Source organism: Loxodonta africana, chromosome 17 (genome assembly GCF_030014295.1).
Source record: "Loxodonta africana isolate mLoxAfr1 chromosome 17, mLoxAfr1.hap2, whole genome shotgun sequence".
Lineage (NCBI taxonomy): Eukaryota > Metazoa > Chordata > Mammalia > Proboscidea > Elephantidae > Loxodonta > Loxodonta africana.
In genome coordinates this window covers 11,014,271-11,035,014 of record NC_087358.1, presented here as the reverse complement: position 1 = coordinate 11,035,014, position 20,744 = coordinate 11,014,271, and the positions used below count along the sequence as shown (strand labels likewise).

General features: G+C 40.5%; 1 protein-coding gene across 1 annotated transcript in view; it reads left to right on the top strand.

Annotated features, from left to right (window-relative positions):
* Positions 1 to 3,523: 3,523 nt before the first annotated feature.
* The window catches only part of GPR180 (G protein-coupled receptor 180), a 32,068-nt gene continuing 14,847 nt past the window's right edge, over positions 3,524 to 20,744 (top strand). Inside the window, exons 1-3 of the mRNA XM_003409631.4 lie at positions 3,524 to 3,668; positions 6,411 to 6,569; positions 14,693 to 14,893. Of these exons, the coding sequence (XP_003409679.1) occupies positions 3,524 to 3,668; positions 6,411 to 6,569; positions 14,693 to 14,893 (505 nt within the window). The remainder of the gene's footprint in view (positions 3,669 to 6,410; positions 6,570 to 14,692; positions 14,894 to 20,744) is intronic.

Sequence of the window (20,744 nt, the reverse complement as noted above, 5' to 3'; positions counted from 1 at the left end):
AAAGAGCGACTGCAGTGACCAGGGCTGAGCTAGGTTTTCGGGTCAGGGATCAGGCTTGACTTAGGCCATAGATGTTCAGAGTCATGAATGAGCACATTCTTTTCATTCTGACACTACACTCATCTCTAGAGATTACGCATTAATTGAGTAGAGCTCTCGGGCGTTCTCTACTTGGCAAGTGTGGAGGTGGGGAGGTTGGAATTGCCAAATGACTTTTTACTGCTATTGTTGTTATTACAAACAACGCAGGCTACCTGCAATCATGGTAAAGGTATTCTCTAGTACCTACCTTTGGTCTTATCCTACCGTTTTCCTCCTCGCTTACTCTGCTCCAGCCACCCAGTCCGTGCTCTTACTTGGTTTCCCCCGGCAATCTACCTCCCAGAGCCTGAGCGATTTTTCCTCACGTGCCTGCATGGCTTTTAACCTTCTCCAGGTCTCAACTCAAATGTTACTATTAGATTCCTCCTTGGTCATCACAATTAAAATAACAAGCTCCACTTCAGCGCTGTGCAACCACTTTACACTTCTTTAGTTTTCTCCACAGCATTCATCAACTTGTATTTGTGTAATTGTTCTTTGTCACTGCACCTAGAGGGCAGGGATTTGTTCCCTGTTTTTTTTATTAGCCTAAGGCCAGGCCTGGCACAAACAATAAGCCATCAAATATATTGTGGAATAAAAAACCCGTTGCCAATTCCGACTCGTAGCGACCCAATTGGACAGAGTAGAACTGCCCCATAAGGCTTCCAGGAGTGGCTGGTGGATGCGAGCTGCCCACCTTTTGGTTAGCAGCCAGATGCTTAACCACTGCACCACTATGCCCCCTATTGTTGAATAGATGAATAAATATCGTTTTTCACAAAAGTTATCGGGAAAACTTAAAAAGAATGGTAATACCCAGTATATGTGGAAGTGTCACATATCGTTATAACCCTTTTGGGGGCAGTGGGGGAATATTTGTGAAAAATTCATATGCATATATCCTACGACTGGCAAGCTCCATGATGTATATTGTAGAGAGTTGAAGAAAAACACAAAAATGTTCATTGCTGCACTGTTTATAATAATGAAAAACTGGATGCAGTCTAAATCCCTATGAAAAATGTAGTTATTAAATATAATGGACTGTTACACAGCCTTTAGAAAGAATGTGCCACCATGGAATGAGAACCAAAATATATCGTAGTGGATCTTATATGACCAGACTTCACCCATACTTTAGGATCTCCCCAAGTTGAAAACACCCCCCACCCCCCTCCACCCCCACCCACACACACAAACACACAGGGATCAGCCTGAGACTCACCCTAGGCCAACTGATCCCTCCTGGTAGTTGAAATTGGACTGAGGTTCTAGCACAGCCTTGTTTCTCTTGAACTCTAAGGACTTAAAAATTTGGAACTTGTTGGTGGCCATATTCTTTCAATGAACTGAGGAACTCAAAAGCCTCCCTTCAGTGGGACAGAAAAATAAAGCTGATCGTGAAGAGAAGGAAAACAAGAGACAGAAAGAGGCCTCACAGCATTCAAGGCCCAAGTTCCAGGTTTTCCTCAGGACCAATTGTATTCCTGTCCTTGGTTTACAAATACCACACGTATTTGTAAATGCAGGTCTGAAAAGCCGCACCCTAAACTATGAACAAGGGTTACCTCTGGGTTAGTATGAACAGGGAAAGGAGGAAATTAGGATTTTCATTTTTACTTCATACACTTTTGACTGTAAATTTTTTCCTAAGCTGTATGAACTACAATACTTTCATAATTAAAAAAAGAAGCAGTGCAATTTCTCAAAATTCTAAACTACTAACACCAAGTTTATTCCTGGCCAGTCAGAGATACTGAAAATGCTGGGTATATGATAGGACATCTTCCCCCAGGGTTTCTTTTTCTAAATGGTGAGGTCTCTGTTGTGAGAACTATATGTACTAAAAGCTTGTTGCTGAATGAAAAAAAACATGTACATTAATTCATGAAATAATTTTGACCTTCTCTATAACTGCATAGTCTCTGACACCTGGGGATTACAATATAGTGGGAAATTCAGATAGATAAAAAATTTAGAAAGTGTTAATTAGTGCCTTGATAGGGAAGTATGGAACATGGGTCTCAGGGACATCTAACAAGGACTTGTGATTTTGGGAAAGGCTTCTTTAAAGCTCCTTGGGAAAGTGGAATAAAATAGGACAAAGAAGGTGCTGTGGAGAGTGAGTGGCAGAACAACTAAAGCATTCCAGTCAGAGGGAACTCTAGTGCTATAGACCCAGACGTGAGAGCTTGGGAGCGTTCAGCTAACTGAAGGTGGCTTAGGTGAGGATGGAAATTCGAAATTGAGAGATGGAAATTTGCGAGACCAACGATTTGAGAGCCATATTTTAAGAGTTTGGGCTGTGCAGCAAAGGCAGTGAGGAGCCTTTGAGAGCTGCTGTTGGCTGCCATCCAGTTGGCCCCTGCCTCACGGCAGCTCCATGCACAACGGAATGAAATGCTGCCTGGCCCTGTGCCATCTTCACGGTTGGCTGTAGATGGGACTGTTATTATCCACAGCGTTTTCATTGGATGATTTTCAGAAGTAGACCACCAGTCCTCCTTTCCTTCTAGTCCATCTTATCTGAAAGCTCCGCTGAAACCTGTTCAGCAACATAGGAGAGGGATGCAGTCAAACTGAGTTTTCCAAAGCTTTCAGTGGCTCTAGAGTAGACAATGGATTGAAGCCAACTGGAACTGATTAAGACTGGAGGGACATCTGTTGCCATCCACCAAGGGATGACAAGGTGGTGTCCTGAATAGGACAGTGGCCGCTGCTTCCTACCTCAATGGCCTAAGAGAGGCGCTGATAAGCGTTTAATTGAATTGATTGGATGTGGAGGTGTGAGGGGGTGGAGGCTCTATAATTCCCTGCAAGAAGGCAGGAAACCTAGGAGGAAAAAAGTCTGCTGGAGATGCCATGCTTTTAAGTTTGGACAGGTTACCTGTCACAGGTGTAATTATCTCTGAAACGTTAACGTGAAGTGTCCAAGGAGGTTATAAAGTCGCCGGGGAAAGCTGATTAAGAACACGACTCCTGCTCTCAGAAGGGCAGTTTCCCTCTCTGCACCAAAACCGGTCCAGTCATGCACGTTTCTTAAGTCTTTTCGAATTCCCCACACCCCCACGAATTACCGCCCGTGCCAGCGCTTCCGCGCATGCGTGAGGGCACGCCGCGCAGCAACGCGACGGAGCGCAGAGATTTTTCCGTGACCCGAAGCAGCAGCCTCCTCAGTCTCCATTAAAAAAAGGCGGGAACTAGCAAAAAGGCAGGGGAATGATGGGACGCCAGGATCCTCACATCCCGCCCACCTCAGACTCTGATTGGTGCATATCTCTGGCACGTGGCGGAGGGACCCGTTTCATTGGCTGTCAGTCTTCCCATAAACTGGTCCCCGGGCCAGGCCCCGCCCTCCCCTTTCCTTGCTGCTGCCGACGTGGGGCTGGTGGCCCAAGGCGGCTGGGGCTGGGGTGTCGGTGAGGAGCGGGAGGCGGGGATGGGGGGACTGCGGCTGCTGGCGGTGGCCCTGACGTGCTGCTGGTGGCCGCAGGGCAGCCAGGGTAAGACCCTGCGAGGCCACTTCAGCAGCGTTGCGGCCCGAGACGCTCAGGGGCAGAGCATCGGTCACTTCGAGTTCCACGGTAGGTCGGGGGCGACGAGAGGGCTGAAGGCTCGTGGGCCCGTCTCGCCGGCCGGCCCGCTCCTCTCCGCCTCCCGGGGGAAGGCCTGGGCCCCGCGGCGCCGAGGGGAGGCTGGGCGCGCCCCAGCTTCACCTGGAGCTCCAGCGCTGCGGGCAGCCCTCCCCACCGCAGCTCCCCGGCATCGCGGAGGTGCTCCTATGGCCAACCCCACTGTCGCTGCGCCCCAAACCTTGGTCAGCAAGCTCCCCCGGTCAGTGATGGTACTCTGCACCCAAGAGACCATTTCCTTCCCCTCCCCACAGAAACGAATGGAAAAATGACTGGTCAGCATCATTTTTCGAGATTTTTCTCCCGAAGAAGCATCGTTTCGCTCACCCTTGTCTCAGCCTGATGCTACACTAAGGCACCGTAGTCACGTGCGAATTTAAGCCAGGGAACTTAGATTTTGTGTGTGTTTGTTTTTTCCCCAGACCGATTTGATAAAAACCTCTTCCTGGAAAGAGGTTTTGGGAACCAGGTAAAACACCTGATAACCTAGCCGTCGCTGTTGCTACAACAGCTCAGCTACTGGTGGAGTAGATTTACTGTGGATGGTGAGGCCTAAAATTAAATTGACAAAATGACTATAATTAGCATCCTTGAAGCTTCGTAATTTGTATCATTTCTGTCCCTACTGAAAGGTGTTTGATCCTTACCTTCTGGTCATCCTCCAAAATCAATCATTACTTCTCCAATGAATGAACTTGCAATTCATTCTGATTTTTGCTTTATACATTTGCATTCTCAAAATTTAAGTGGTTTTCTTAGCGCATCCTACTGGTACCTCTTAATTTGACTGGTATACTCTAGGGTTGCTGTGAGTCAGAATCGACTTCATGGCAGCGAGTTTGGTCTTTGTTTTTTTTGGAATTTCTGGTAGTTTTTGCCTAGATGAGATTAAGATCCTTGGTTCAAGTCCTACCGTTCTTAGAATTAAAAGCTGTAACTGTGAAGCTCAGAATATTGGCCTTGAGAAGATTTTTAGAAGGAAGTAATAGAAAAACAAAGCTATTTTGGTGTTGAGAAGGAATTTAAAGTATGGGGGAAGTTTCAGAATTGGTGTAAAAGGAGGAGTGCCTGATATATACTTTTTTCAATTCGAAGTTTTTTTAAAATAACAAAAAAGTAGATGGAACCCACTTTTCAAAACCCAGTGAAAAATGTACCTTGAGTGAATAAAGATAAAACCCTTCTTCAATAATAAGAGATTTATTATTTTTTGGTCACATTTTCACATTTTCCACTTTCTGAGCTGGCTGTAACTAGGGAGTATTGACAGTGACAATAATGTCACTGTAAATCTGGACAGTGCTGAAAAATCTGAGATGTGCAGTAGCTGTGATAGGGGATATTACCCATGACCAGCAGAGGAACTTAGCCAACCCCAGTATTTTGTGATGATTACCTGGTAAACAGAGAGGAAAAACACATGTACTAAATCTGGACTTCTCAAGAAAGATTAAGGAATAAGGTGTTCTGAGCATATTGTATCTATCTTTGTGTGTGTGTGTTAGTTATTACTGATAGTGAATTCAGATTTAATAAGATAATTACACTAAAACTATTCTGAAATAATGAGTTCTAATTCAGAATGCGCATGAAGATGCTGATAGTGCTTTAGGGTCATCATACTTACCACGTTTAAGACTTGTGATAATTTATAATATGATTAGTTGATGTAAGAAACCTAGACATTCTTTGATACATGTCTTCCATTTAAATTTGCTTAGAATGTTTAATCAATGTGATCGTTACCATAAGAAAAGTAAAAAAATTAAAAATAGAGGAGAACAGAAGATCTTAAAATAAAAACCTCTCACCTCTCCTCACCTGGAGCCTCTTTGTCCAGAGGCAACTGCTTTTTGCTGTTTCTATTCTGGGCCCTAAATGTAGTGGGTGCCTGAAACCAGGTTCGTTCTATATTAGTTTCACTACATATATTGTTTTGAAATTTCTTTTGTAAGAGTAACACATAAATTTTGTATCAGGCGTAAATGTTTACCCAAAACTCATGTATTTAAACTTGTCATTGTTGTGAGGTGCCATTGAGTCGATTATGACTCACGATGACCCCATGTACAACAGAACGAAACACTGTCCTGTCCTGTGCAATCCTCATGATCCTTGTTATGCTTGAGCCCAGTTGTTGTAGCCACTGTGTCAATCCATCATATTGAAGGTCTTCCTCTTTTTGACTGAACTTCTACTTTACCAAGCATGATGTCCTTCTCCAGGGACTGAGCCCTCCTGATAATATATGTCCAAAGAAGAGATGAAGTCTTGCCATCTTCCCTTCTAAGGCGCACTCTGGGTGTATTTCTTCAAAGACAGATTTGTTCGTTCTTCTGGAAGTCTATGGTATATTGGGTATTCTTCACGAACACTATAATTCTAACGTGTCAGTTTTTCTTCGATCTTCTTCTTCATTTTCCAGCCTTCACATGCATGTAGGCGATTGAAAATACTACGGCTTGGGTCAGGTACACCTTAGTCCTCAAAGTGACATCTTTGCTTTTTAACATTTTAAAGAGGTCTTTTGCAGCAGATTTGCTCAGTGTAATACGTTGTTTGATTTCTTGACTACTGCTTCCATGGGCATTGATTGTGAATCCAAGTGAAATGAATAGAGATGTTAAAAGAATATCTGCGAGCTCCGTTCTGTAGGAGACCAAACTCGTCTGTAATTTTTGTTTTAATGTATAGGTGACCATGCTCTTTTGTGTGTCAGAATCAGCAACACAGCAGCAGCTGTTGGAAAAGAAGCTAAACTCTACCTGTTCCAAGCTCAGGAGTGGCTGACGCTCCAGGAAAGCAGTCATGGTTATAGTTGTAGCGAAAAATTATCCAAAGCTCAGTTGACAAGTGAGTATGCTTTTTTTTCCTTTGGTCATTAGATGTGTTTTTTTTTTCCTTCTGAATGCTGAAGTACAGTATTCACATACCAAGATGTTTCGTGTACTGCGATGACACAGCACGCATCCCACTGTGATGATACTTTGTTTAGTTGGTTTTAAGCTGAGGTTTAAGGAAACTGACTTTTCCTTGATCAAAAGATAGAAGGCTTTTTCCCCAGTTTTACCATTCAAAATCCTTGAAAAAAATATATTCAGGTAATTTATAAAGGGATACTTTTCTTCATTCGGACACGTGATCCATGCTGGCATGCCAGGTGTACTTTCACCCAGTGGCAACATGGAGGAAATGATAACATTTGTGGAGTGCTTATTATCTTTCAGGCACTCAGCTGAGCACTAAACATTTATTCCGTCAGTTAATTGAGTAAATTAGCCCAAGTGATGCTGTTTTGCAATGTGTTGTTGGAACACAAACCGTAGTCATTTGGTGCAGGATATGTCATTTTGAAATGTATTGCCACCACATTGTTTGTGAATGTCTGGGCTTACCCCTGGAGAGGCTCTACCCTTACTATCCTGACCTAGTTGCTGAATCTGGAACTCATTCCTTCTCATCACTGCTATCCCAAACATGGCATCAGCCATTCAGAGTGAGTGCTTTTTTTTTTTTTTAATATAGAAATGAAGAACATGAGCAGTGATACCCATACTTCCTCTTGGAGAATTAGGAATTTGAAGCTCCCATGAGAAAAAAAGTAGGAATTATCCCTTTTCTCCCCTCTGTCTCCCATAGCATGTTGTATATACGGGTAAGACTCTAATTTTCTTTTAGTCTTGTCAAGTAAAGCAGTCTCATTTCTAAACATTCTGTCTTAATCTTAGCAGCTGTCTAGTTCCCGCATTAGGCAGCTCACTAGAATAGGTGTAAGGGTAGAGGATCCTTGCCACCAATGTGGGGAAATCCGTGTAGGTGATAGGATGTTGAAGGTGTGCTGAAGAGATCTGAATAATTAGACTCCAACAGCAGAGACACTTAAACATACAATTACTCTCCTCAACCCTGAACATGAGGACTTAGTGCAAATGCTTGTTACTAGTTAGAGTTTCCTCTCTATACCAGTTTACTCATCTGGTATTTCATACATATATAAAAAGTTCTTGGACTGCAGTTCCCAGTTCTTGTAATGTCCAAAACTGAGCTCACCGTCTTCCCCATCCAAACTGGACCCTCCTCCAGTGTTCCTTGTTTCAGGACCTGCCACCACCATCCAGCCAATAAACAAGCTAGAAACGGGGAGTCTTCTGACACTTCCCTCTTTGACATTTCTCCTCCCTTCCAATCTGTCAGTAAGTCCAGAAGTTTTACTTCTGAATATCTCATGAGTTTATCTACTTCTCTTCATCTCTTCATCACCATGTTATTCCCAGCTCCCATAATCTGTTGTCTGGACTTTTGTGGTAGCCTCCTTCCTATCTGGTGACCCCATTGCCACGCTGGTCCTGCTCCATAACCAGTGACCTTTCTAAACATCAGGTTTGCTCTTGTCACTGTGACTTCCTGGGCACACCTTTAAACTATTTTAGGCAATTCCTACTGCTCTTAGAGCAAAAACTGGCCTCCTTGGCCTGATCGGCAAAACCAGCACAGTCTGGCCCTTGCCCACTGTTCAAGCCTAATCTCACAGCGTGGTGCTCCTCTCACGTCATTTTATTTGGAGTGCTCATTTTATTGCAATACTAACCTGGTCCTTTGCCCAGCCTTTTTCCTCTGCTGTTCTTCCATTGCTTCTTGTGTTCCTCCCTGATCTCTTGTTAACACCTGAATGTTTTTAGCCTCTTATTCTCCTGCACAGCACCGTTAGTAGTAGCCTTTTTATGTTTTATGTAATTGTTTTAAAATCAGTCTGTGAGGACAGTAGGGCTTTTTTGGTCTGTTCATTCATTCATTCACCGTGTACTTTAAATGTTGTATGTACTATGCTGTTGTTGTTAGGTGCCACCGAGTTGGTTCCGACTCATAGTGACCCTGTGTACAACAGAACTAAACACTGCCCAGTCCTGCGCCATCCTCACAATTGTTGGTATGCTTGAGCCCATTGTTACAGCCGTTGTGTGAATCTATCTCATTGTGGGTCTTCCTCTTTTTCACTGACCGTCTACGTTACCAAGCATGATATCCTTCTCCAGGGACTGGTCCCTCCTGATAATGTGTCCAAAGTAGGTGAGATGAAGCCTTGTCATCCTTGCCTCTAATGAGTATTCTGGCTGTACTTCCTCCAAGACAGATTTTTTCATTCTTGTGGCAGTCCATAGTATATTCAGTATTCTTCGCCAACACCATAATTCACAGGCACCAGTTCTTCTTCGGTCTTTTTTATTCATTGTCCATCATTTGCGTGCATATGAGGCTATTGAAAACACCATGGCTTGAGTCAGGCTCACCTTACTCTTTAAAGTGATGCCTTTGCTTTTAAACATTTCAAAGAGGTCTTTTGACCAGTGCAGTGTGTTTGATTTCTTGATGGCTGCTTCCATGTGTGTTGATTGTGGATCCAAATAAATTGAAATCCTTGATAACTTCAGTTTTTTCTCAGTTTATCATGATGTTGCTTATTGGTCCAGTTTTGAGGATTTTTGTTTTCTTTATGTTGTGTAATCTGTACTGAAGGCTCTAGGCTTTGATGTTCATCAATAAGTGCATCAAGTCTTCACTTTCAGCAGGCAAGGTTGTGTCATCTGCATATCACAGGTTGTTAATGAGCCTTCCTCCAATCCTAATGCCCCATCTTTCTTCATATAGTCCAGTTTCTCTGGTTATTTGCTCAGCATACAGATTGAGTAAATGTGAAAGGATACAACCCCGATGCACACTCTACCTGATTTTAAACCACACGGTACCCTCTTGTTCTGTTCAAACAACTGCCTCTTGGTCTTTGTACAGGTTCCTCTTGAGCACAATTAAGTTCTGGAATTCCCATTGTTCACAATATAATCCATAATTCGTTATCCACACAGTCGAAGGCCTTTGCATAGTCAGTAAAACATAGGTAAACATCTTCCTGGTATTCTCTGCTTCCAGCCAGGATCCATCTGACATCAGCAATGTTATCGCTCGTTTCACGTCCTCTTCTGAATCCAGCTTGAATTTCTGGAAGTTCACTGTTGATGTACTGCTGCAACTGCTTTTGAACGATCTTCAGCAAAATTTTACTTGTGTGTGGTAGTAATGATATTGTTCGATAATTCCCACATTCTGTTGGATCATGTTTCCTTGGAGTGGGCACAAATATGGATCTCTTCCAGTCAGTTGGCCGGGTAGCTGTCTTCCAAATTTCTTGGAATAGATGAGTGAGGGTTTCTGGTGCTGCATCTGCTTGTTGAAACATCTCAGTTGGTATTTGGTCAATTCTTGGAGCCTTGTTTCTCGCCACTTCTTAAAGTGCAGCTTGGATTTCTTCCTTCAGTACCATCGGTTCCTGATCATGTGTTACCTCCTGAAATGGTTGAACATCAATTCTTTTTGGTATAGTGACTCTGTGTATTCCTTCCATCTTTTTATGCTTCCTGCATTGTTTAATATTTTCTCTGTAGAATCCTTCAATATGGCAACTCGGGGTTTGAGTTTTCTCTTCAGTTCTTTCAGCTGTAGGAATGCCGGGTGTGTTCTTCCCTTTGGTTTTCAAACACTAGCTCTTTGCACATTTCGTCATAGTACTTCGTTTTCTTCAGCCACTGTTTGAAATCTTCTGTTCAGCTCTTTTACTTCATCATCCTTTGCTTTTGCTTTAGTGTACTGTGCTAGGTACTAGTAATATATCAGTGACCAACATACTTGACAATTTTTCAGTCCTTAAGAAACAGGCTTTTGGAGTCATAGTAATGAATCTGATCAGTGTGGATAAATGTGAAATTGTAGTTGTGATAAGTGCTACGACTGTTTGTTACATGGTACTATGAGAATGAGAACTTTCAATACCGTAACCAGACAAAATCAAACCTATTGCCATTGAGTTGTTTATGAATCATAGTGACCTATAAGATAGAGAAGAGCTACCCCATGGGGTTTCCAAAGAGCGGCTGGTGTATTTGAACAGCCAGTCTTTTTGGTTAGCAAGTGAGCTCTTAGCCACTGCCTAGTTAAGCAAATTCACTAAGTTTTCGTAGGATGAATTGTCAGACCTCAGTGCTTGAGGAGTTTTTGTCTGGTAGATAGTTTGCTTTGTACTTGATAGACCAAAGACTTTGTCTAATAAAAACTTACCAGGAAGTTTAAAGCTTTGAGCCATAGGAATCAATTTATTTTCTTACATGGTCAACGTATACCATATATGTGGTCAATATATACCATATACTTGCAAAACCGTAATTTATGTGTCATATACCTGCTCCACAGAACTTACGTCTAGAGGGCGATTGATAGTATGGTGTGATAGGAAGACCACTGAACTAAGAATCATCGCTGGTAACTTGGAATAATACCTTGGCATTTGGCATACTGAGCCTCACTGTTATCTGTACAACAAGGAATTTGGGCTCGGTTTCTCTGAGGTTTCTTACAGTCCTAAAATTGTGTGGTTCTAATTGTAACTCTTTAGGGTAGGAACTACTTCTGTGTAGGACTGTAACGTGCAAAACCTCTTGCTCTTGTTTCTGTTTATATTTCCCCTTTTTCCTACTCTGTAGAGTGTTAGGGTGTCTTTGAAATTGTGGAATGGAAGATCTCAGGAAACAGAAACTTTAGAAGAACAAGCAGTTTGGGGAACTTGAACAGATTAATACTAGTAATAAGTATGTCACCAATAACAGAATCCAAGTCTTAAGAAGGGTCTGCTTTTTCTAGCTTTCATATATTAGATGTCATGTTTATAGTATTTTATCACATAGGAATTGAGGTGCATTGAAACAAAAAAGCATGTCCTTAAATTCACTGCAGTATAATAGTGCTGTGTACTTTAAAGTAAATCCTAGGAGGAAGTGCATTTCCTGGCCATTAGTGAGGCTTTTCAGAATTCACAGCCTTTCACCTACTTGGTACCAAGCTCATTAACTCTAACTCCCTTCTGTGGAGAACGTTTCTACTGCTGTGAACTATGAAAAGACCAGCAGATTGGAAAGTCTTGGAGAATCTAATGTTGCTTGATTCATCCTTTCAGTTAATGTTTGAGAAGTTGTTTTTCAGTCTTCCTTTGTTCTCTTTCAATGATACCATAAAACATCAACAAATTTTTTTGAGCAGTCTAAAAAAATTTGTAAGTTTCTAAAGCAAGCAAATAACACATTTAAAAACACTAAAAATGATGAGTTTATAAATTTCTATTTCAAAAAAATTTAACAAGGAAATTCAGAGTAATATGCTGTCACATTTCAAGAGCCAATACAATTTTATGTGTAAAATATTTTCCATATTGTCTTTTTACATTTTGTACTTATGTTTTATTTTGTACATTTGTGTATTTGGTAAATCATTTAAAGGTGCTAGTATATCATTTGTGTGTGTCAGTTAACAGGATTCATTTTCTTTTCCGATAGATGGAAAAATTAGCCATTCAACACCATTCACTTCAATTCCCGTTGTGTTAATATTTGAGGTGCTGATTACCCCAGCATAGACTATGCATGCTGTGTTGTAGTCTTTTGTTTCAAAAACAATGAACACAGTTTTGTCAGGAGGCTTGCTTCCCAAGCTTACTGCAAAGGCAGCAAGACAGAAACCAAAGTCCAGCATCACTTGTATGCAGCACCCTTTGGTTTCTGTTTGATGCAAATCCACATGATTTAAAATGAAACATCAAAAAATGTGTTGCTAAAAATACAATAATTTTTACATGATTTTCTCTAACGGAAAAAGTGCAGGTAATAAAACAACAATACAGGAGAGCTTTTTAAATAATGAGGTCCGGATTATATAGTAATTGCAAGATCCACATTTTAAAAGCCTTATTTCTGAGTGTCTTTATTTATTTTTTTTTTTGCATCATGTGTTCAGTTCTTTTTAAAGTCTTAAAACGTGTAACAGAAACTAGAGTCTTTGCTACATTTTTGGTAAAAGAAGCTGTGCAGTAAGAAAACAGTATAAATGTCAGCTAACTTAAGATAGCCCAAAAGCAATGCTGTGGTATTGTTCATGAAATCATCTTGTCCGTCTTGACTGCTAACCAATGACTTCCCATTTGTAAAGTTCAGATCCTCAAATTTGAATCCTGACCAGATGCATCTGTATCTTATTCACAAGAACAACCTTTCCCAATTTTTTACTATGAACATTATCAGTCACACATAAAAGTTAAAATTATAGTACAACCAACATCTGTATACTCTCTATTTAGGTTTAATAATTGCTTACATTTTATTACATTTGTGTACACGTGATAGTTGTATCTGTAAGCTGTGGCTGTCATGAACACGGCACCCCTCTGTATTTCAGCATGCATCTCTTAGGAATAAAGACATTCTTCTACATAACCATGCTAGGAAGATGCTATATACTGCATGCTACATACACCTAAGAAAATGAGTAGGAGGTCCCTGAGTGGTGCAGATGGTTAAGCTCTCTAGTACTAGCCGAAAGGTTGGCAGTTCGAACCCACCGAGAGGATTGTCAGAAGACTGGCCTGGCTTTCTGCCTCTGAAAGGTCACAGCCTTGAAAACACTACGGATCACTTCTACTCTGACGCACGTAGGGTCGCCATGAGTCGGAATCGACTGGATGGCAACAACAACAAAGCTTTGTTTAGAAATACTCTTCATAGAGGACTTTCATATGCTGTTTTCATTTGCTCCTCACAAGAACTCTGAGCTAGCTAGGCAGGTATCTCCGTTTTACTGTTGAGGAAACACGTTTCCAGAGGTTAATTTATTTGCTGAGTCACAAGGTTAGTAAGCAGTAGGGCCGAGACTTTCTGTAACTCTTTCCACTATGTATGGTGCTTGGGACACTAGTATCCCACAGCTCTGTTTGTAATAGTCATGGTGAGTGCCTCTTAGGTCAGGATCATACTTTTAGATTTGGAGGGGATCTTAAACATCACCAGTGTTTCTCAAAGATAATGCTATTGATATTTTGGGTGGAGTGATTTTTTATCATGTGAGACTTTACCTTGCTTTCCCAGCTATTGTGACAAGGTAACTGTCCCCACACATTTCTGAATGCCCTGGAGGGGAACAGAATTAACCCGAATCCAGAACCACTTAACATAACCACCTTGTTTTAAAGAAAAAAAAAAAGAATACAAATTTATTTAGCAACTACCCTATGTTAGATGTGAGGGCCCTGGTGGTACAGTGGTTAAGTGTTTGGCTGCTAACAAAAAATGGTAGCAGTTCAGATCCACCAGGCGCTCCATGAAACCCCATGGGGGCAGTTCTACCGTGTCCTGTAGGGTCGCTATGAGTCGGTACCGACTCACCGGCAATAGGTTTGGTTTTTTTTTTTTGGTTTTCTACGATAGATGCAGAGCTAAGTGCCTCAATTTAGATCTTAGGTCAGCTCTTTGCTGTAGGTATTGTCTTCATTTTACAGATGGAGAAACTGATTGTCAGTGCTTACGTTACTTGCCCAAGGTCATATAGCAGGTAAGTGTTGGAGCCAGGATTCAAACACAGACCTTTCTGATGCCGACATCTACTGTGTCATACAGACCTGACCAGTCTAATCATTGCTATATTCCTGTAATTCCTATTTTTCTACTTCTAGTGCCTTTTTTTTTTTTTTTAAGAATAATCAGTAGAAAAGAGATGTTGGAAGATATATTCAAAGTATTTGTCTGCTATAGGTTTTGGATATAATAATTTCCTAATGATCCGTTTTAACTCAAGTAATTTCCAAAAATGTCACTAAATCAACGTGGAAACTTTGAAGAAATTTGAAATTAAAATTTACACGAAAGTTTCAGTGAAACCATTCTACTCATTTCTAGTGTTTCATGTACTTCCCTAGTGACCCTTTTGGTTAAAATGCATCATGTTTATCTGCTTTATGATTTGCAGGCCTTATTCCAGTCCTCTACCGGGATTTCCAAAGCAATCAGAACTAAAAAAAAGGATTCTAACCTCAAATTGGTTGTGTAACTAAAACAGTGAGCACATATGAGAGTTTTGCTTTGAAAGTTCTATTTTCTTTCTTTTTAAAGTGGCAATGAATCAGACTGAACATAATCTGACAGTGTCCCAGATTCCACATCCACAGACGTGGCACGTGTTTTATGCAGACAAGTATACGTGCAAAGATGACTATGAGAATTCTCAGGTGGAAGACATCCAGTTTGAAATGATGTTACTAAACCCAGATGCCGAAGGGAATCCACTTGATCATTTCAGTGCTGGAGAATCTGGTAAGAATACATATTTAAGCACATATTCCAAATACAGAAAAATATCTGTGAACGAATATCTTCATGTTGCTTCTTTAGAATATTAAAATTTAAAGGCATCCTATGTGTCCAATGGTAGGGAAATGGTTAAATGATTCTTCCTATAACATTTAACAGCTATAATCTTTTATAGCACTTGAATCGCTATAATATTAAATAGAAAAGCAGGACACACATTTTATACTGCATGATTTCAAGTGTTTTTAAAAATGCAGAGACGAAAGAAGTACAAGAAAATGTTAAATTGTTTCCCTGTCCTGGGTGGTAGAATTACAAGTAATTGTTAGTTTCCTGGGTGCATTCTATATCTGTTGTCTTTATGATAACTATAGAGCATTCTTTTCACACAAAGAAAAAGTTCAGTTGAGCCATATACATTGGTAACTCAATGGTTAAGTGTGATTACAAACTCAACTACTTTGTACGGCTGTCCTTTCATGGGCTGTTGGAGCAGATTTAGTTGTTGCCCTCATTCGAGCTTACAGTCTTCTGAAGGACTGAAGTCTGTAGTGCTTTCAGGAATGAAATTTGTACCCATAAAATAGGCCATCAAAATTTTAAGTTGTCTATGTATTGCCTAACCGAAGTGAGATTCCTAGCCTAAACAGTAATGAATCACTTCTAGTGATTTGTGATAAACGTGCTATAAAGTATCAGAGCAAACCATAAAACCCATTGCCATTGAGTCGACTACGACTCACAGCAACCCTATAGGACAGAGTAGCGCTGCCGCATAGGGTTTCCAAGGAGCGCCTGGTAGATTTGAACAGCCAACCTTTTGGTTAGCAGCTGTAGCTCTTAACCACTACGCCACCAGGGTTTCCAAAGGTATCAGCAGATTTGTAAATTAGCATGTCGGGATGAGAACTAAGATCTGTAGGCTGTTTGTCAAAGAAAAGGGTTAGGGCTTACCTCTTCATGAGTTCATGACCTGTGTGGAAGTCAGTCTGCTTAGAGAAAATTTCAATTCCATTGTGTCTCATCGCCCATAAAGAAGGGTGGGTAGGGATGGGAGTGAGGCCACATTAGACTAACCAGATTATTTAGTTCAAGGTGTAGATTACCATGGCTAGAAAAGCAACTCAAGGAGCGTGTGTTTTGGACAGTAGGTCACAAGTAATACATGAAGGATTAAACTTCTTTTGATATCTTTTGGTCTGAAAATATATATACATAGTGACAGAGTGGGATGCTAAGCATTTTAGCAGTTCACTTTAAAAGTTTTTTCTGTGAAGGAAATGACTTATGTTTAAGCTTCTCAAGTTGTTCCTGAATACAAATGATGGATTCAGAGTCTCAATTTTACTTAATGATACTTTAGACCAGTGTAAATCATTATTGAAAGTTAACTTAGTTCAATCATTCTTTTATCGTTGTAGAAGATGTTGACACATTTATTTTCCATATTTTGGAAGTATCTGTGGTTCTAATTATAATTGATGAGATCCAGGCCTAGAGCATTAGATGGATGGTTAAACTAAATTGCTCATAAGGTCCCTTTTACCTATAGGACTTCATTATCCTGTATGATGGTTATGTTTAGAACTGACAAGAGCTCCCCAGGAAATAATGCTCTACTGTCGTCGGTGGTTCCTGCAAACTCTGCTTCCTCCAGTGGAATCCAGCCTGAAAGCCCTTTCCAGCCTGCCTTCCAGGCGCTGGGCCTTTGGCTCAAGAGATCGTTTTATTGTATGGATCCACATGACTCATCTAGATTCTGATCTGCTTTCTCTTGTCTCCTGATCCAGGCTCTGGCCTCTTTCTTCGCGCCCAGTTTGCCATCTGAGTGTTTACATCGGTGTCCTTTGCTGTGCGTGGGCCACTGAATGCCAGTTATATTCAGCCTGCCTTGTCATGAACTTTGTCCGAACCTTCTGGTTTTTTCCTTACATCTGGAATCATGACTAGCTGTTTCTCTTGGATTCATACTAACCATCCCAGTCCAGCTCTTAGTCCTGATTTTTTCTGACCTACGTTTTCTGTGACTGATTTGGTGCATACACTTCTGTCTAAAAGCTGACTTTCTTAAATCAAAATGAGGAAAGTTACATTGATTAGGCCACCAGAAATATTTAAACAAGGGGCTAAAATCTCACTATAATACCTGTTTTCACTAAATATGAATATTTATATTAAAAAATTGTGCAAGGCCGACCTGCAGGGGTTGATTAATAAAAAATGTCAGAAGTACCCAAAAGTATCCAACCTTGTTATGTGGCTGACTTAAATCCTAAAGATCACATTATTTTATTGGTTTAGATGCCTGAAAGCCTTAGCGATTAATTCTGTATTGAAATCTAATTGGTAGTTCTTAACCTGTCACTCTGTGTGCATCTGGAGAGCTTCTAAAAAGTGCCGATGCCCCACCTCAGCACCTCAGATAGGTGGGGTTTGGGTCAGAGCTTTGAAGTTGCTTCTAACGTGGGAAACCACTTACCTTAAAGTCCATATCCCACGTTGTTGCGGTGATGTATTGGTTTTCAAGTAGAGCTTTCAGAGGAATCCTTTTTACATCTAGCTTCAGGTATGGAATTTATTTCCATGGAATGATCTCCAACTAGTTTGTTTTAGAAAATTCTGCTAGTTTGTCTAATTATCTATTCTGAATAGAGGAAATTTATTTGCTACACCTTCTACTAAGAATCTACTGTAACCAGATGTAAACCAGAGGTTTGAGTGAAAATAACCCAGTACAAATAGCTGAAATTAATGCTACATGTTATCCTTGTTAAGTTTTGTAATGTGTTTTCTTTCAAACTAATTTTGTGTTTCATATCTACCAGCCTTTGGCTAATCCTGTTTTATAGATTGGTCTAAGGTTTAAAAAAAAAAAAAAACTAAGGCAAGTTTGATGTCCCTTGACGAAGTACAAAATAGAAATTCAGTCTTCTAAAGGAGAATAAAATAAAACTGCTTCTTAATATATGAGAATCCTCGTTAACTGTATTTGTATTCTTGTTAGAGATAAGAAGACCCAGAACCCTGATAGTTAAAGCATAACTATCTAAAGGCATGTAGACCGATTTTCACTGGGGTAATGTAGGCTTTGCCACATCTACCTTCTCACTCTTCTTAAGATTCCGATTGTGCTCATTGTTCTCTTATCTGTGTTGCATCTCCCATTGAGCTCTGGTAAAATAATGCTTTAGCAGTTGGAATGCTTTTGGCTTAAAGTAACAGAAACCTCAGTGCAAACAGTAAAACCATAAAGAAATGAATTGTCTTGCATGACAAGAAGTCCGGAAGCTTCTTTAGGGTGGTTTATTCAGCATCCCTCTACCCTGCTATCTTCTGATGGGCAGCTTTATCCTAGGCCAGCTTCCCTCGTGCTCAGGGTTAGCTGCAGAAATTTTGGGCATCACAGTGGAAGAGGAGAGACAGTTTTTCCTTTGTATCTCTTTTTAAGAGCAAAGAGGCCTTTCCCGGAAGCTCCCCCATCACGTGTCATTGCCCAGAACTAGGTCACATGCCTTTGCTGCAAGAGATCCTAGGAGTATTGTAAGTTAGTGTCAAAAGGCGGACTAAGACTTTTAATCCATGGACCATGCTGTCAAAGTATAGGGTTAGGTGTACTTCTTACTGAGAAGGGCAGTGGAATTCTCTGATTGGTTAAAAGACGAGTCAGGATTTATCTTGAGACATTTGAGCTTGGGATGGACATAGGGTCCTGAGACAGCAGGGATAGTGGGTGGATGTCCATGAGTGTCCCCTACAGGTGCTGCCCCATGACCCAAGGGCTTTCTTCCATTTTCTTACCCTCTGCTTCTCTAGTCTCTCATCATTTAGATGGGTCCAGATTTATTTAAGCTGTCCTCCAAATGTTCTGCCTGCCCAAGTTTGCAGACACTTCCTACCGTTTAGCTCACCATACAACCTACATATTTCATGATAACAAGTGTTTACCACTTATTTCATACTCCTCTAAGAGTGTTTTTCTTCTGGAGAGCGTATGTAAGATATACATATTCTTAAGGGTACCTGTGAGATTTGACACTTAGTATCTGTTTTGGAGTCACTGAATGATGTAAATGATTAAGTACTAGGCAACTAACAGAAAAATTGGCTCTTCGAGCCTACCCAGAGGTAACTCGGAAGAAAGGCCTGGTGACCATGAAAACCCTGTGGGGAGCAGTGCTCCCCGACACACATGGGGTCACCATGAGTTGGAATAGACTGACAGCAACTATTTTTTTTTTAATCGTCTATTTTACAATTAGATTTTAATGTCAAAATGAGCACAGATTGCTTTCTTCTTGCTTGTCAGGGATGGTAGCAGAACAAAAGTAAAGTTGATACTGAAGAGAAAAAACAGGGAGACTTTTTCCTAGAGGTGATTTACTTAAGAGAGTACAAAACCAGCATTTTATCTTTAAAGTATCTCATAGACAAGGTCCAGGTAAGAATTTACACGTAATTCATTGAACAAAGTATAGCACAAATGTCCTGGCCCAATTCATCTTACATATATTGATGTCTCAGCAAAGCTGTTTTCTTTGTTGGTTGTATGCTGGCTTTGTCTGAAAGTTACATTTAATCTTGCATAATCCTAAAACATTCTTTTGCTGATGATGTATGTCTTATATTCAGAAGTCTCTTCCTCCTGTATTCTGATTACTCAGTGAATAGTTTGGGGATTTTCTTTTCATGATGGATTTACAACTTAATGGGGCCAGAAACTTCACCCTATAATGGATGTTCTATAAAGGATTATGAATAAATAAAACTTTTAATAGAATTCCATATTTAATTCTTTAATACTGAGAAGGAAAGATACAAACTAAGATTCAAAACAGGATAGCATAAAGAATTCTACTAACTTAAGTTGATATATATATAATGTTCAGCATTACTGTTTTTGGTCTTGTTCCAGTATTATAATAATTCTGGGCTTCTGGCCCCATTATTTCTAAAGCTGGAATACTTTTCTATGTAAGGAGTGGAAAAAGAAAGAATGCCCCTCTATTATCTGATCTGTCTTTAAAGCTTAAACATACTTTATTATCTGGATTAGAGAAGTGGGCTGTCAAAACTTACATATGTAGAGTAGGAGAGACACCCAGTGGCTGAAATACTTCTTGCCCCCTTTTTTTTTTTTTAAAGAGTTCTCATAAAAAACATGATTGCCGTTGAACTATTTATTGACTGGTTTTCCTACTATTCATTTGTATTTTGTGGACTGCTTTTTCCAAAATTATTTTCCACATAGTGGAAGTATTCCCCTCTCTGTTGATTGGTGTTTACCCCAAATGGGAATACGGAGCAGGTTCAGTGTTCGTAATTTGAATGGAAGGGATCGCAATTTACACTGTTCATCTGCAAATTCAGTAGAGATAGCTTTATTCATAACCATTGTCACCATACTCCATCGTTATTTCTGTAAAATATAAAACCAATACCAAACCCGCTGCTGTCCAGTCGATTTCGACTCATAGCAACACTGTGGATCAGAGTGGAGCTGCTCACAGGGTTTCCAAAGCTGTAATCTGTATGGAAGCAGGCTGCCACGTCTTTCTCCCGAGGAGCAGCTGGTGGATTCAGACCACCGTCCTTTCAGTTAGCAGCTGAGCACTTAACCAACTGTAGTACCAGGGCCCCAACACTAATACTAAAGAATCAACAAGTAACTGTAAGCCTTTAACTTCAAAGCTAGCCTTCTGATTTATTATAAAAATTTCTGAAAAATGAAGACTCAGTCAAAATACCTTGGAAAAGGAAACATTTACCATGAGGGTACATGAAGACTGTACTGAAAACCTGCTAGTAGAAACTAGGGGCAACTGTAATGGCTGGCATCCATGTCTTTCCCCATGGT